Source organism: Bos indicus, chromosome 5 (genome assembly GCF_029378745.1).
Source record: "Bos indicus isolate NIAB-ARS_2022 breed Sahiwal x Tharparkar chromosome 5, NIAB-ARS_B.indTharparkar_mat_pri_1.0, whole genome shotgun sequence".
Lineage (NCBI taxonomy): Eukaryota > Metazoa > Chordata > Mammalia > Artiodactyla > Bovidae > Bos > Bos indicus.
In genome coordinates this window covers 32,484,203-32,496,959 of record NC_091764.1, presented here as the reverse complement: position 1 = coordinate 32,496,959, position 12,757 = coordinate 32,484,203, and the positions used below count along the sequence as shown (strand labels likewise).

Sequence of the window (12,757 nt, the reverse complement as noted above, 5' to 3'; positions counted from 1 at the left end):
TCCTGCAAATATCATTTGGGTGAACTTCCTGAGAGCCAGAACATTCCTCATGTTCCTGGATCCTCACCAGCCTACACTTCCCCAAACCTGTCATAAATGAGGTCCCTGAGCACCTCGGGGCTCACAAATAAGGAGGCATTGCTCCACATCGTCTTTGTCAGCTTGGTGCTTACTGCAAATATCAGCTTCATGGAGTCCTGATGAGGAGGAAGGCGACAACACAGAGAGGCAAACGGCGATCTGTTTCTCAGGCTTGCCTTTCAGGCAAGGATTTTAAACTTCACCATATTCTACATTCTCTTCATCAAAGGGGTCTTTCTGATTTTCTTCTCATCCTTTGCACCTTCCCTTATATTAGAATTTGGACAAAGCCATTCATGACCAGAGATTCATCCACAGATCATCACTCACTCTCTCTATATATATCTTTATCTATCTATCTATCTATGCTTTATAGTAGATCTGCATATTTTCCCCCTGTGGCTCTTGCTTATGATTTGGTTGTTAACATTGTTCAGTCATCTAGGTGTGTCCTACTCTTTGCAACCCCATGGACTGCAGCACACCAGGCCTCTCTGTCCCTCACCATCTCCCAGAGTTTGCCCAAGTTCATGCCCATTGCCATAGGTGATGCCATCCAGCCATCTCATCCTCTGTCACCCTCTTCTCCTTCTGCCTCCAATCTTTCCCAGCATAAGGGTCTTTTCCAATGAGTTGGCTTTTTGCATCAGGTTGCCAAAATATTGGAGCTTCAGCATCACTCCTTCCAATGAGTATTCAGAGTCTTCTCCAGCAACACAGTTTGAAAGCATCAATTCTTCGGAGCTCTGCCTTCTTTATGGTCCAGCTCTCAAAACCATACATGACCACTGGAAAGACAGTAGCCTTGACTATACGGATTTTTGTTGGCAAAGTGATGTCTTCACCTTTTAGCATATTAGGCTAACATATTACCAAGACATATAACCATCTAGAAGCCTGTCCATGCCAACCTTCTATTCTCACTGGAAATAGCATCTTTCTCTATGGATTGCATGTATTCCAGAGGAGCAGGAAGTAGAAACAACATGAAGTGGCTTGCAGGAGTAACTGGCTGGCAATAGTCTCTAATTCTTGACCATAGGTCAATAGAACCAACCAACCCCCAAAATCACACTTTGGTTTGATTATGAGTCTTAGACTTGCTGAAATGACCACAACTCACTTCTAGAGCAATTTAGTTTGATTTAGAAGTCAATCAAACACTCAATAGTCAAATGGGCTTATATCCCAGGGGTTAGAATATGGTCAGTGGCTCAACCCTAAGGTAATGCTTTTTCCTTGAGAACTGCTCTTGCAGGGCCGAGAGAGCTTCTGGAGAGCAAGGACTTGTGCTATCTTTGTGTTCTCAAGGATGCGGTACCCAACACAGAGAAGGACCTCCTTCTGACAGAGGCCTTCCTACCCAGGAAGAGGATTCTGCAGACAGATACAACTGACAATGGAATTCTCAAACAGCTATTTGAAATAGACTAAAGCGGAAGATTATCAAATAGTATATGGATGAAGCAGAGGAGGAGAAGTATGTGGAGGGGAGAGAGGAGGAGAAATTACGTGCAGACAGTCTATTCTTGTTCTTTATGGTAGTTACATTCATAAAGCCACCATGGATGCTGAACCAGCAAATATTGAATTATCACTCCTAGGAGAATGTGGATTAGGTTCCTGTGAGCCTCTGGTCACAATGCTTTCATCAATCCATCAGTAAATAACTTTGCTTCATGTGTGGCATCTATTTAAACATACCTCATTTAATACATGTTGTTGACTCATTAACATTGAACTCACAGCCAACAGCTCTACAGCCCGCATCTAAACAAAGCTTATCTAGCATGTCTTTTCTCTGTAAGGCACCTTCCAGCTTTAACATGCTTAGGAGAACCTGAAAGAATTTCAGCACCATGCTTGGTTGCCACCTTACACATTGAAATCACTATCAGATGGTATAAAGATGCAAAAAGGATGGCACTAAACAGACCAAGAACAGGACACTTATTCACAGGGTGAGAGTTGAAACAGAAGGCAGAATGTCTGGTTCAACCTTGGCTGGGAACGTGTGCAATGAGAAGAGGAATTTTTCTCCACTCAGCACGTGTCCAGAAACGCCAGTGCTGCAAGTATTGACCTGGGGATGACAAGTAAAGTTTACCAGGTTGTCAGATTTGCAGACGTGGACTCCACAAACAATGAGGACCAACTGTGTGTGTTTTATAAAACAGAATTCAAGCCAAACAACGACAGAGATGCTGGCTCTTCAAAAAGTGCAGCCTGGACTGTCATCAAGGCAGAGGCAGTAAAGTTATAAGGTAGACGGAGGACAGGGAAGCAAGATAAAAGCAGCTTGCTGACCATAATGCCAGGCCTTGCAGGAGGGAGTAGTGGCCGTCAGTCAGCTCAGACTCAAGGGGCCTCAGAACAGTGGCTCAAGGCAATCAAACTCCAGGCCTGCCAGTTTCTGCTGTAGAGGGCAGGTGAGTCAGGAGCCTGTCTTTATAGAGCCCAGGGGTCCCTGAGTTGTGGGGGGACCACCACACAAGTCCTGAGGCCTCTGATTCACACTGCCCTCAGTGCCAGTTCAGGGAAATGGATTCCTTGTTCTGGACTTGATTTGCTCTTTCCTCTCTTTGATGGAAAGCCCTGCCATTAGCTTAACTCACCCCCAGCAAGACTATTATATAGAAGCTCATTTTTGGCTGCCTTCTTCCAGGCTCCATTCTGTTTCTCTCTCCAAAATATGCAAAATGCTAACTTCTCCTGGTTTTGAATCCTACCCTGCCATTCCTCACTTCTCTCTCCTCCCTCCCTGGCTCCAGGTGGGAATAGCCTTTGTCCAGCTCTTCCAGGACTTTTCCATACAATTTGCACTGGTAATGCTGGGCCTACATGAAAAGAGAAGAGGCTGCTCGCAAAAAAACTAGCCCTGACCAAACCAGAATGCGTGTGCTTTCCTCCACACCCTGAGGTTAGCTTTCCAACTTTGATAAGCAAGTCGTGGTGCACAGATCAAGTAGGGAGGTCCAACTAGGGATGTCATTTCCCTTGTTCCAGGGGATGGTTTGATTTGGATGGTGGCCGGAGGGGAGAGGGTGGGGGTGCGTGCTCTGAGGCCGACTTCCTGGGCCTCCTGGAGGCCATGCCGGTCTCTTGGACTAGGAAGCTCTGATCATCAATGGTAGGAGGTTCACTCTGGAAGGACATGGGTGGGTGCAGGGGGCTGTATGTCAAGGGGTAATGGAAGGATGGGGGTTCACATGAACTGCTTCCACCTAGGAAGCAGTTGGGCCAGAGGACCAGCTACAGCTGACGGCAGAGGAGGAAGAAACAGACCCTGTTGCCCCGGGGGGCTGTGAGAACGGGAGTGTTTCTGGGCCTGGCGAGGAAGGAGACACAGAACACGCAGGGTCTCTTTGCGGGAAACCTTGTTCCTCACCCTCTACTCCTCGCTCTTGCAGGGGACTCACCTGAAGAAGCCTTTGCAGCCTTCGCAGGTCATAGCGTTGAAATGGAAGCCGGTGGCTCGGTCCCCGCACACCCCACAGATCCGGGGCACGTTCCGGTCAAAGTCGCCAGGGTCAGGTAAGGAAGTGCTGGCCGCAGTCGCCTCCATAGCTGCAAGAACAGCAGGCGGGCATGAGGCCGCTGGTAGCCCTTCTGCCGGAAGCTCAGCAAAGTCGAGCTGCTCCCCAGGGCACAGTCCTCAGTGGGATCCTCAGCACCCTCCCTTCGTGGCTCTGGGTACCACCAGCTCACCCTCCTGAGGCTGCCGGCCATGAGCAGAAGCGGGTCTCCCCAGACAGGCTGGAGCACGTCTGCAGGGGGCGCTGTGGCGATGCTCATGGAGTGGCCTGGCGTCAAAGCCCAGAGGACCAGAGGCCCTGTCTGGCACCTATGGGCAGGGCTCCTTTGGGTGAGGGGTCCCGCCTCTCTGCGTTCCACTGTCCTCATCTGAAGAATGCGTTTTACTTCACTGGGTGTGAGGAAGGTTCTTGTGAATGATACGCACACCACTGGCCTCAGCTGTACCTCAGCAGTGGACCTGCTGCAGATCAGAGGCCTCTTTGCCCAGGGTCCCCTCCAAAAGTGTGGGGGGGGCTCCAACAGCCTTGTACACAGAGGGACACCCTTAGCCCCTCTATCCTTGAGGGCGAGGGGAAGAGGACAGATTACCTGCCTACAGCAGACCCTGTCATGCCAGCTCCAAGCAGCCCCACGGCTCAGGATGGACAGCCTGGTGACCTGGCTCTCCTGGTACCAAGGTCATCAAAGCCTTCCCCCTCCCCCTTCTCCCTTACAATTTATTGAATGTAAATTCAACACATTGTTCTGAACGTCCTTCTGAGTAATGTGAGTCGTATACCAGGAACTAATTTTGTTTTCAGAGGCTGCTTTTATAAATAGGCATTATCATCTAGAAATGGATTTCACACTTGAAGAAGGAGGGGAAAGAGACAGAGGGGACAAAATGTAATAGCTCTGGGAGAGTCTTCTGAGGAAGCAGCTGACAAGCCTTCCCTTGGGCAAGCCGGGACCTCGGCTTCACCTGCTGCCTGCAATCCTGCTGGCTGCTAGCTCAGGGCTGTCTGGGGTCCCTCCTGCCTGGTGAAAGCTTTCAGACAGGGCTGCCTCCCAGTTTTATCTGAGTCCTCACAAGGGTCACTACAGGTTTAAGTGCCTTGGCCTCAGGACAGAAGGAAATCGAGTGAGAAAGTCGGTGGCGAGGGGCCAAGCACCCTACCCCCTCCCATACCACAGTGCCATGTCATCCCACTGAGAGAGGTGGCTTCCAGGGGCCCTTGGGGACTCCGAGCTTCTTTCCAATGACTAGGCCCTTGACCTGAGCCAAGGTACATCAAAGACCAGGAGGGTCTTTTTTCAGTCCATCTTCAACTCACTCCAATGAGGCAAGTACTATTATCATTATTATTGTTATTATCGTTGTTGTTACGGCTTGCGGCATCCCAGTTCCCTGACCAAGGTTTGAACCTGTGTCCCCTGCAGTAGAAGCATGGAGTTCCAACCACTGGACCTCCAGGGAAGTCCCTTGCAAGTACTACTATTATTACTTGTTACAGATGAGGCCCAGAGAAGTCCAAACATTGAGGTTCTCTAGCAACTAAGAGTCAGACACAACTGAGAAACTTCACTTTCTCTTTTCACTTTCATGAATTGGAGAAGGAAATGGCAACCCACTCCAGTGTTCTTGCCTGGAGAATCCCAGGGACGGGGGAGCCTGGTGGGCTGCCGTCTATGGGGCCGCACAGAGTAGGACATGACTGAAGCGACTTAGCAGCAGTAGTTACCAAATGTACAAAACAAAGATTTAATATTGCAAAAAATAATCCATGAAGACTTTTAAGCTAAAGGAAGGAAGTGGGACTGTTAAGGACAGGTACTGTCAGTCCTGAAGGGGTAGAGGGTCCCTGATCCCAGACAGACCTAACAGATCCTCCAACTTTCTCCTTCAGCTTTTCTTTTCCTGGGAACTTTAATAACAGTGACCCTGTTGCCCAGCCCAATCATAGCAAAGTTGATACTTGTTAAGCTATAATGTTTTTATATACACACATGCACAGAGACAGAGAGAGAAACACTTAAAAAAAAAAAAAAAGAACAAAGAAATGATTAACAGAAACTTTTGATGCAGTGAGATTGGGGAGGACTTGCAGAGGCATTACATACTAGCCATATTCAATTTCTTTGAGTGGTAGGTATTATGGTATGTGTGTGTGTGTGTGTGTGTGTGTGTGTGTTTAGTCACTAAGTCTTGCCTGACTCTTTGCAACTCCAAAGACTGTAGCCCACCAGGCTCCCTGTTCATGGGATTTCCCAGTTAAGAAAACTGGAGTGGGTTGCCATTTCCTTCTCCAGATCCAGGAATTGAACCCATGCTTCCTGCATTGGCAGGTGGATTCTTTACCACTGAGCCATCTGGGAAGCCCCATTACTACTACTACTAAGATACTATTATCTGTTTTATATGCTCATCTGTATATATAAAACATTGCCTAGTTGTTAAAACAAAAATAAAAGAGAGAGTGTCCTTAGTTTTTCAGCCTTGTCCCCACAACCCTTAGGAAGTCTATGCTGACTCCAGGCTTCTGGAGCATGACATACATATCCAGAGAGTGGGCAGGGACCCCAGAGGCCCCAGGAGGAGAAACTGTCTAGGATGCCTGTGGCTTAACCCTAGGTCAGCTGAGATGTTGCAACTCCCCGTCATGGTGATATTGCTATAGACTGTGTCATTCAGAGGCCAACATCTGGGGGATTTGGTGGAAAAAAGAGAAATTATGTGTGGGGGTGGAAGGAAATTGGTCAAATCAGCCTAACAAGTATTCAGCATCATCTGGGCTCACAGAAGATGTGATGACGCAAGAGAGTTGGCAGAATGTGACAACACAGCACCGCAACTGTGCCTTCCTGTAACAGGGTGATGTCAGGAAGGTTGCTGGCCCCCGGAGTGGGGCCCCAGGCACTGGGTTAGGCCCAACAGAAGGCTGGACCCAGCAGCCAGAGGCCCACAGTGAGCAGGACAATTTCAGGTGAACTAAGAGACAACTCAGCCCAAACTAGGGTTACATGCTGCTACCAAGAAGCCAGGACCCAGGACCAGAGTCCAGAGGTGGAGAAGAGGTCTAGGCATCTATGGCCTGAGAGCTGGTAGTGCTAGGAGTGAAGGGCAGAGACTGCGGAGGGCAGGAGAGACAAAGGAGATGGGAGTTGGGCTGGCAATACCGCCTTGCTGATGACCTCCTGGGGTCCTGGCCAGGGTGTCTGCAAGCCCCTCCCTCTGAGCCCCGACCCCGACCTGGGCCCAGCTCTGGGTCTCAGCTTCGGGCTGCTGTGGTCTCTGCTGACACAGGATGCACCCAGCCACATCTGCCAAAGGCAGGCAGTATCTCTTCCTCCCTCTGACCACCGCCTTCTGATTTGCTCCCATTCAACATCCCTGCCCGCCTCACCCCTCGAAAACAAGAAGCCCAGAGGTTGTGGCTGAGGAGGAAACACCCACCTGTAGGAGCAGGGGGACAGGGAAGTCAGGCCAAGGGGTGCCCTTCTGTGAGGGTTCGCAGATGCTTCCAACCAAAAGGACTCTGAAATGAAAAAAAGGGAAATAAATGCTTTATGTACAGCCCTGTGTTGATCTCACCACTGGAGCTCTAGAGGGCCCACCAGGGAGGATGTGGGCCTCTTTCCAGGAACTTTGGTCCTCCAAATGGAGACTGAAAACAGAAGTGATCTGTTGGGGGCAGACGTGCCATGTCATCACTGGCAGGGCTGAAGGAGCAGGAGTCCAGCTGGCAGCCAGGAACCACCCTGTCTTGGTGGGGGGCGTGAGCAGCATCCAGCGGGAGGGCAGATGGAAGCTGCTTTCTTGCTGCAGAGGGTGTCAGGAGCTTGACTGCTCCCGTGGCCCCCACTCCAGGTTTTAGGGATGCTTGGAGGAGCAGGGCCAGAGGGTGGTCTGGCAGGCTCTGGAGGGTGGGAAGGAGACCGGTGCCTGGGCGCTGGGGACAGTGTAGTCGGACCTGGCCTCTTGGGATGGCTTTAAAGACAGGTGTCTGGGGTGTATGGTCTGTGGAGCCCGGGTGTAGGTGGAGCAGGTGCTGCAGGGGTTAAATACAGCAATGCATGGCTTTCAAACAGGATGTTTTCTGCCACTTTTAGCTCTTTCCCAGACATGCTCAACACCCCCGGCCTTGGCGAAGGCTGAAGGTGGGCTGACTCTGGTGTCCAGACTCTGGGTCTTAGTGGTATGATGGGTCACCAAGCTGGGGCTGGTCAAATTTTACCCTTCCCACCTTCACCCACACCCAGTGCTACTTGTCTGCCCAGACACACACACACACACACACACACACACACACTCTTCCCCCCTTCGCTGACACCAATAGGAAGTAGCTTGGGAGATAACAGATACACAGGTGTCTGACCCTGAGCCCTGGAAAGGCCTTTAAGGCAAACCCCCCAATGGGGAAGGTTCAGACCCTCAGCTTTTGTTTCTCTGCCTCCTAGTGGTCTGCCTAGGCAGGGGGAGGGACAGCCCAAGAAGCATCCAGACCTGGGCTCAGTCCTAGGACTGCCAGCCCCCTAACCTGTGTGCCCCCAAGGAACATGTGAGGAGAGTGTCAGTGGACCCTACTGAGATAACGTGAACATGGCTGACCCTCTCCCAAGGACCATGGGTGGAGGAGGGATACCTGCAGGGCACAGATATGTTGCCACTGCCCCCAGGCTCTCCTCTGCTCCCTCTGCTTGTACTGCCCAAGGGTCCCAGCCAACCAGGCTCTTCAGGATCCTACCCCACAGCCTTGGCAATCTCCCAGACTCCTGGCTTTCTCTGCAGGAAGTCTGAGGTGAGGGCCAACTGGGTATAGAAAGGACCACTGCCCTCAGCCCCTAAGACACTCAGAAGTCAGGTCTGAGATCCAAGTAGCTCGCCATCCCTGAACTTACAGAGAAAAGTGTGTGCGTATCTACCATGCGCCAGACTGCTAAGCTTCCCATCTGGGATCTCATGTAACCTCCTAACCGTCCCGCAAGATGCAGAGCAGTCCCATTTTACAGATGGAAAAACCAAACTCCAGGTAGGGCACTTTGAGACTTGCCCAGGGTCCCACGGCCAGACCAGCAGTGAAGCCAGGGGCCAGGCAAGGATGGGCTGCCTGCAATGGCCGATAAAGGGCGGCCCTCTTCTCCTGGGCGCTAGTATTCACTCCCGCCCTGCTCCAGATTCCTCCTGTGCACTCACTCATTTAATTCTCACAACAACCTCTAGGCACGGAGAAACTGAGGCACAGAGAAGATGATTATCTTTGGAGCCCAGATTTGAACCGAGGCAGCTGAGCCCCGCATCTCCACTCTGCCACCTTTCCTAAGGGACATAGCTCAGTGGTTTCCTCCCCCTAAGCCCTGGACTCCCCTCACCTCCACAAAGTCAGGGAGGAACAGACAGGACCATCCCCAGGTCACCACGGAAGAATGTCATGGCTCTTTTTTTCCTAAGGCTCCCAAATCAGCCAGGATCTCTCTTCATCCTGGCAACCCTTTTCATCCAGGAAAACCCCCATCAAAAGGTGGAGCTCTCCTCCCCAGGCAACTTTGCACTGCTGGGTGGTCCTTATAGGAAAGATGGTCCTGTAGGTCCAAGTTCACGGAAAGTGGGGCGAAGACACAGGGTAAAAAAAGGACAAGTGGAAAAAAACAACTTAATACTACCCCCTTTGCCACATCATACAACCCCCACCCCAATTCATGTTCTGAGTGTGAGAACATCCTACTGCCTTTGCTGGGACTGTCCCCAGAGCCACCCCCTCCTGCCCCTGCCTTAGAAATACCCATGCCCCTAGCACTGAGCCTCAGAGAAGAAGAGGGGGAGTGGTTCAGCTCTGCAGAAAGCCCCTGGCTTCCACTCCTCCAGGCTCTGCATCCCACATCAAAACCCCTGCCTGAGTCTGACCCCAGGTCTGACCCTGCCTTAGCAAGAAATGAGGAGATAACATATTTCCTTCCAGTCATCGAAGCCACAACCACCGCCTCTCCCACACGTCTGCCCGGCAGCTCACACAGCAGGCACCCCATCTTCCAGTGGCTTCTGCTGAATGGACGACCCCATGCAGAGTTTCGCTTAGGACAGTCTCCTGGGGTTGGGGCTGCAGGGTATCTGGAGCAGAGCCCTCATAAGACAAGGATCGATTTGCCGCTGGGCCAGGTTTAACTCTGTTGCCGTCACTGAACCTCCTCGGACTCCTGAGGGCGGCAAAGCTGTGACTCTGGGAGGACCAAGCAGTGGACAGAGGTCTGACCTCTAAGGTCTTTTCCAGGTCTGAAAGTGTGCAACTCCCAGGCCAAATTCCCACCATGATGAGGCCTTAAGATCAGTCAGGAATGAAACTCCCTCACTGTGTTCTCTCCCCAACCCTCCAAGGAACAGGTGAGGCCCCTTCACCCTCAGATGCTAAGGCCCAGGAAGAACAGGAGGGATGTGGCCCCGTGCAAGGGTCCTGTGGGGACTGGGAGCCTAGGAGTGGGCTCCCCGCTTAGCTGTGCTGGGAATGGACTGATCAGAATGGGCTTTCTAACTGTGAACATTAGCTCAAAGCTCCCTCTCCTTCTGGAAAGAAATGGAAAGCTATGTGATTTCCCAGCAGAGGGGGAGAAAATTCCTTCTCTTCCTAAAATTGGCACACATGGAGTCAACCACACATCGGGCTGTCTCTGGAGGGGGTGAGCCTGTGCACACGCCAGCCACGATTGCACATGTGCTTATGTGTGCACGCCCTTTTCTTGTTGCTTTCATTTCATCATCCTTGCAACTCTGCCCATAGAGTGCCGAACACTGTATGACCTACCCAAGTTTTTACCTGTCATCTCTTCATTCTGGTATAATTTAGGCTCAGCTTAGTCTCATGGCCAGTTGGGGTCATGCCCTTTCTTCCTTCTCTCCCATCCCCAACATATACCCACATTGTTTTTCCAGAACAATCTCAGCATTGCCTTCCGGAAGAAGCTGAGAGGAACAGAGTGGACATGAGAGCAATGGGAGAGGAAAGTGCACTGCAGAGTTAGAACTCGGCCTAACACTTTCTTCCCCCACCATCCCCTCAGTTCCTACGCACACACACACACACACACACACACACACACACACACGGTGAGAGCATTTGGAAATTATATTCTGCAGACTACAATGTCCAAAGTAAAACCCAATGGATACCAGTCATCTCAGAATATCTCAAGATTGAAAGGTAACTTAACATCTCCTAGTCCAACCATTTTAAATCCCTTCTATAATATTCTAGCCTGTATTTAAATATCTTTTCTGTTGGAGAACTATCTCCCAGGCCAACCCATTCTCTTTGGATGGCTCTAGAAAGTTTTTCATTATGCACAGATGAAAGAGCCCCAGGAGTTTTCAACTACTGGTCCTAGACCAGCTCTTCACAGCCATCTAAGATGAATCTATCAGGCCACTCCCACACGGTCTCTTGAGGAGGGGTCGACAGGGCCACCGTATGATGCTACCACACACAGCAGAAAAAGTAACCCATTCCTCACCTGCTGGAAAATTGTCATGAAAAAAATAGAAAAACTCTGCAAAGTTTATGATGCAATGAGGTTTCAGGGGAGAAGCAGAGGAAGCTAGCCTGGCTACATTTCATTTTGATTTAGGCTTCATACACATCCCAGGTATGGTCATGATTCCCACCAGGGCAGTGAATAAGGTGGTCATGCAGACAGTGTCTGCCTCCTTGGCCTTCACCTGGAAAGAAGCTTCCAGCCTAAGAAAAGGGCCTATGGAAGAGTGTGAGTAGCTACATAACCTCTTCCAAGCTTTTCTGCCACCTCCGTCTCAGGCTTAGCTATTTCCAGGGGAGGCTGACCCCCAGCACTGTGGCTCTAGGAACAGGGTTGAGGTGGATCAAACTGTTTAATTGCTGACTGAAGCATGGTAAATGAAGTGGCTGATGACCCAGCGGTTTCAGGAATAACTTTTCTTCTGAAAGTGCTTCTTAATTAACTTTTTGGGGACTATACCTCACTCTCGAGAACCTGATAAAGGTCATGGACTGACTGACTGCTACAGTGGCAAAAGGTAGTAGGTCACTGCACAGAAGCCATGCCACAGGCTCCCACTCTACCGGACATTCACCGAGACTGTTCCTCGGCCGACTGTCCTGTCATCCTTGGGAGAGCTGGCAGCTTCTTGGAGCTGAGCAGAACCCACAGGCAGGAGTCCACGAGGTTCTAGGCAGTGGCACAGGAGATTCATAGTTTACTTAGATATGTTTCCACTTCTTATCAACAATTATTCCTGCAAGCTGCTTTTTTTCCAGTGGAAACTCAGCCCTCAGCTTTGTCAACAAGATCTCTGGGTTGATTAGTGCTCTCCAGGTAACTTCCGGAAAGTGTGGGCAGTGACGGTGACTAGTGAAGCATAGGGAACCAGCCCGTGCGTAGCTGCAGCCCAGCGTCTCTGGTTTCCTAGCAGAAGAAAACTGAGACCCCCACAGGGGAAGCGAGTGGTCCTCCTTGCTTTTCTTCTGGGATCAATGCGATCTCTATATCACTCAGCCTCTTCCTGCACTGCAGGAAAGGTAGTACCCAAGCCCCAGGTCCTGCCAGCTCCAAGCAAGATACTCCGGATCCTTGGTATCACAGCCCTTGCTCAGCTCCACAGTCACTTGGCCAGCCTGACACCTTGGCCACCTGACTACCGTCCCGCTTCCCCCAGAACCCCTCTCCATGTCCTGATCTACAAATAGAGACGTGAGCGCTCCCAGGTCTCAGGCGGTCACGGGGACCAAGTTCTCCACGCAGCACTCAGCACGGTGCCCAGGACATCAGAGATTTATATGTTTGCTCTCATTATTACAGCAGTTACTGTTAGTACAGCCACGAAGAGTTCAGGACCCAGAGAGGTCAGGAAGTCTGCTCTCGATCCCAAAAGCCCCACCCCAAACAAACATTGCCCAGAAAGCCACATTTCTTAACTGGGAAAAAACCGACCACCCCACCCATTGGCTGTGGCTCCCAAAAATCTGGCTGCTAGGGGCGGGGAGAATGGGTTGCTCTCTTCTCTCCCCAACAAGCAGAGAAGCTGGGCTACACATTTGGACTTTTCCTCCACAGGGAAGATGACACCGTGGCTACCAAAGTGTCACCAATTACTAATCACTTCTGCTCATTGCCGGTCCTTTTCCTCTCTCACCCCGAG

At 50.8% G+C, this 12,757-nt stretch overlaps 1 protein-coding gene across 1 annotated transcript in view; it reads right to left on the bottom strand.

The window, feature by feature from the left end:
• Positions 1-12,757, bottom strand: part of VDR (vitamin D receptor) — a 58,692-nt gene that overhangs the window by 29,722 nt on the left and 16,213 nt on the right. Inside the window, exons 2-3 of the mRNA XM_019960709.2 lie at positions 7,052-7,133; positions 3,501-3,648 (exon numbers count right to left, since the gene is read on the bottom strand). Of these exons, the coding sequence (XP_019816268.2) occupies positions 3,501-3,646 (146 nt within the window). The 5' untranslated portion in view covers positions 3,647-3,648; positions 7,052-7,133. The remainder of the gene's footprint in view (positions 1-3,500; positions 3,649-7,051; positions 7,134-12,757) is intronic.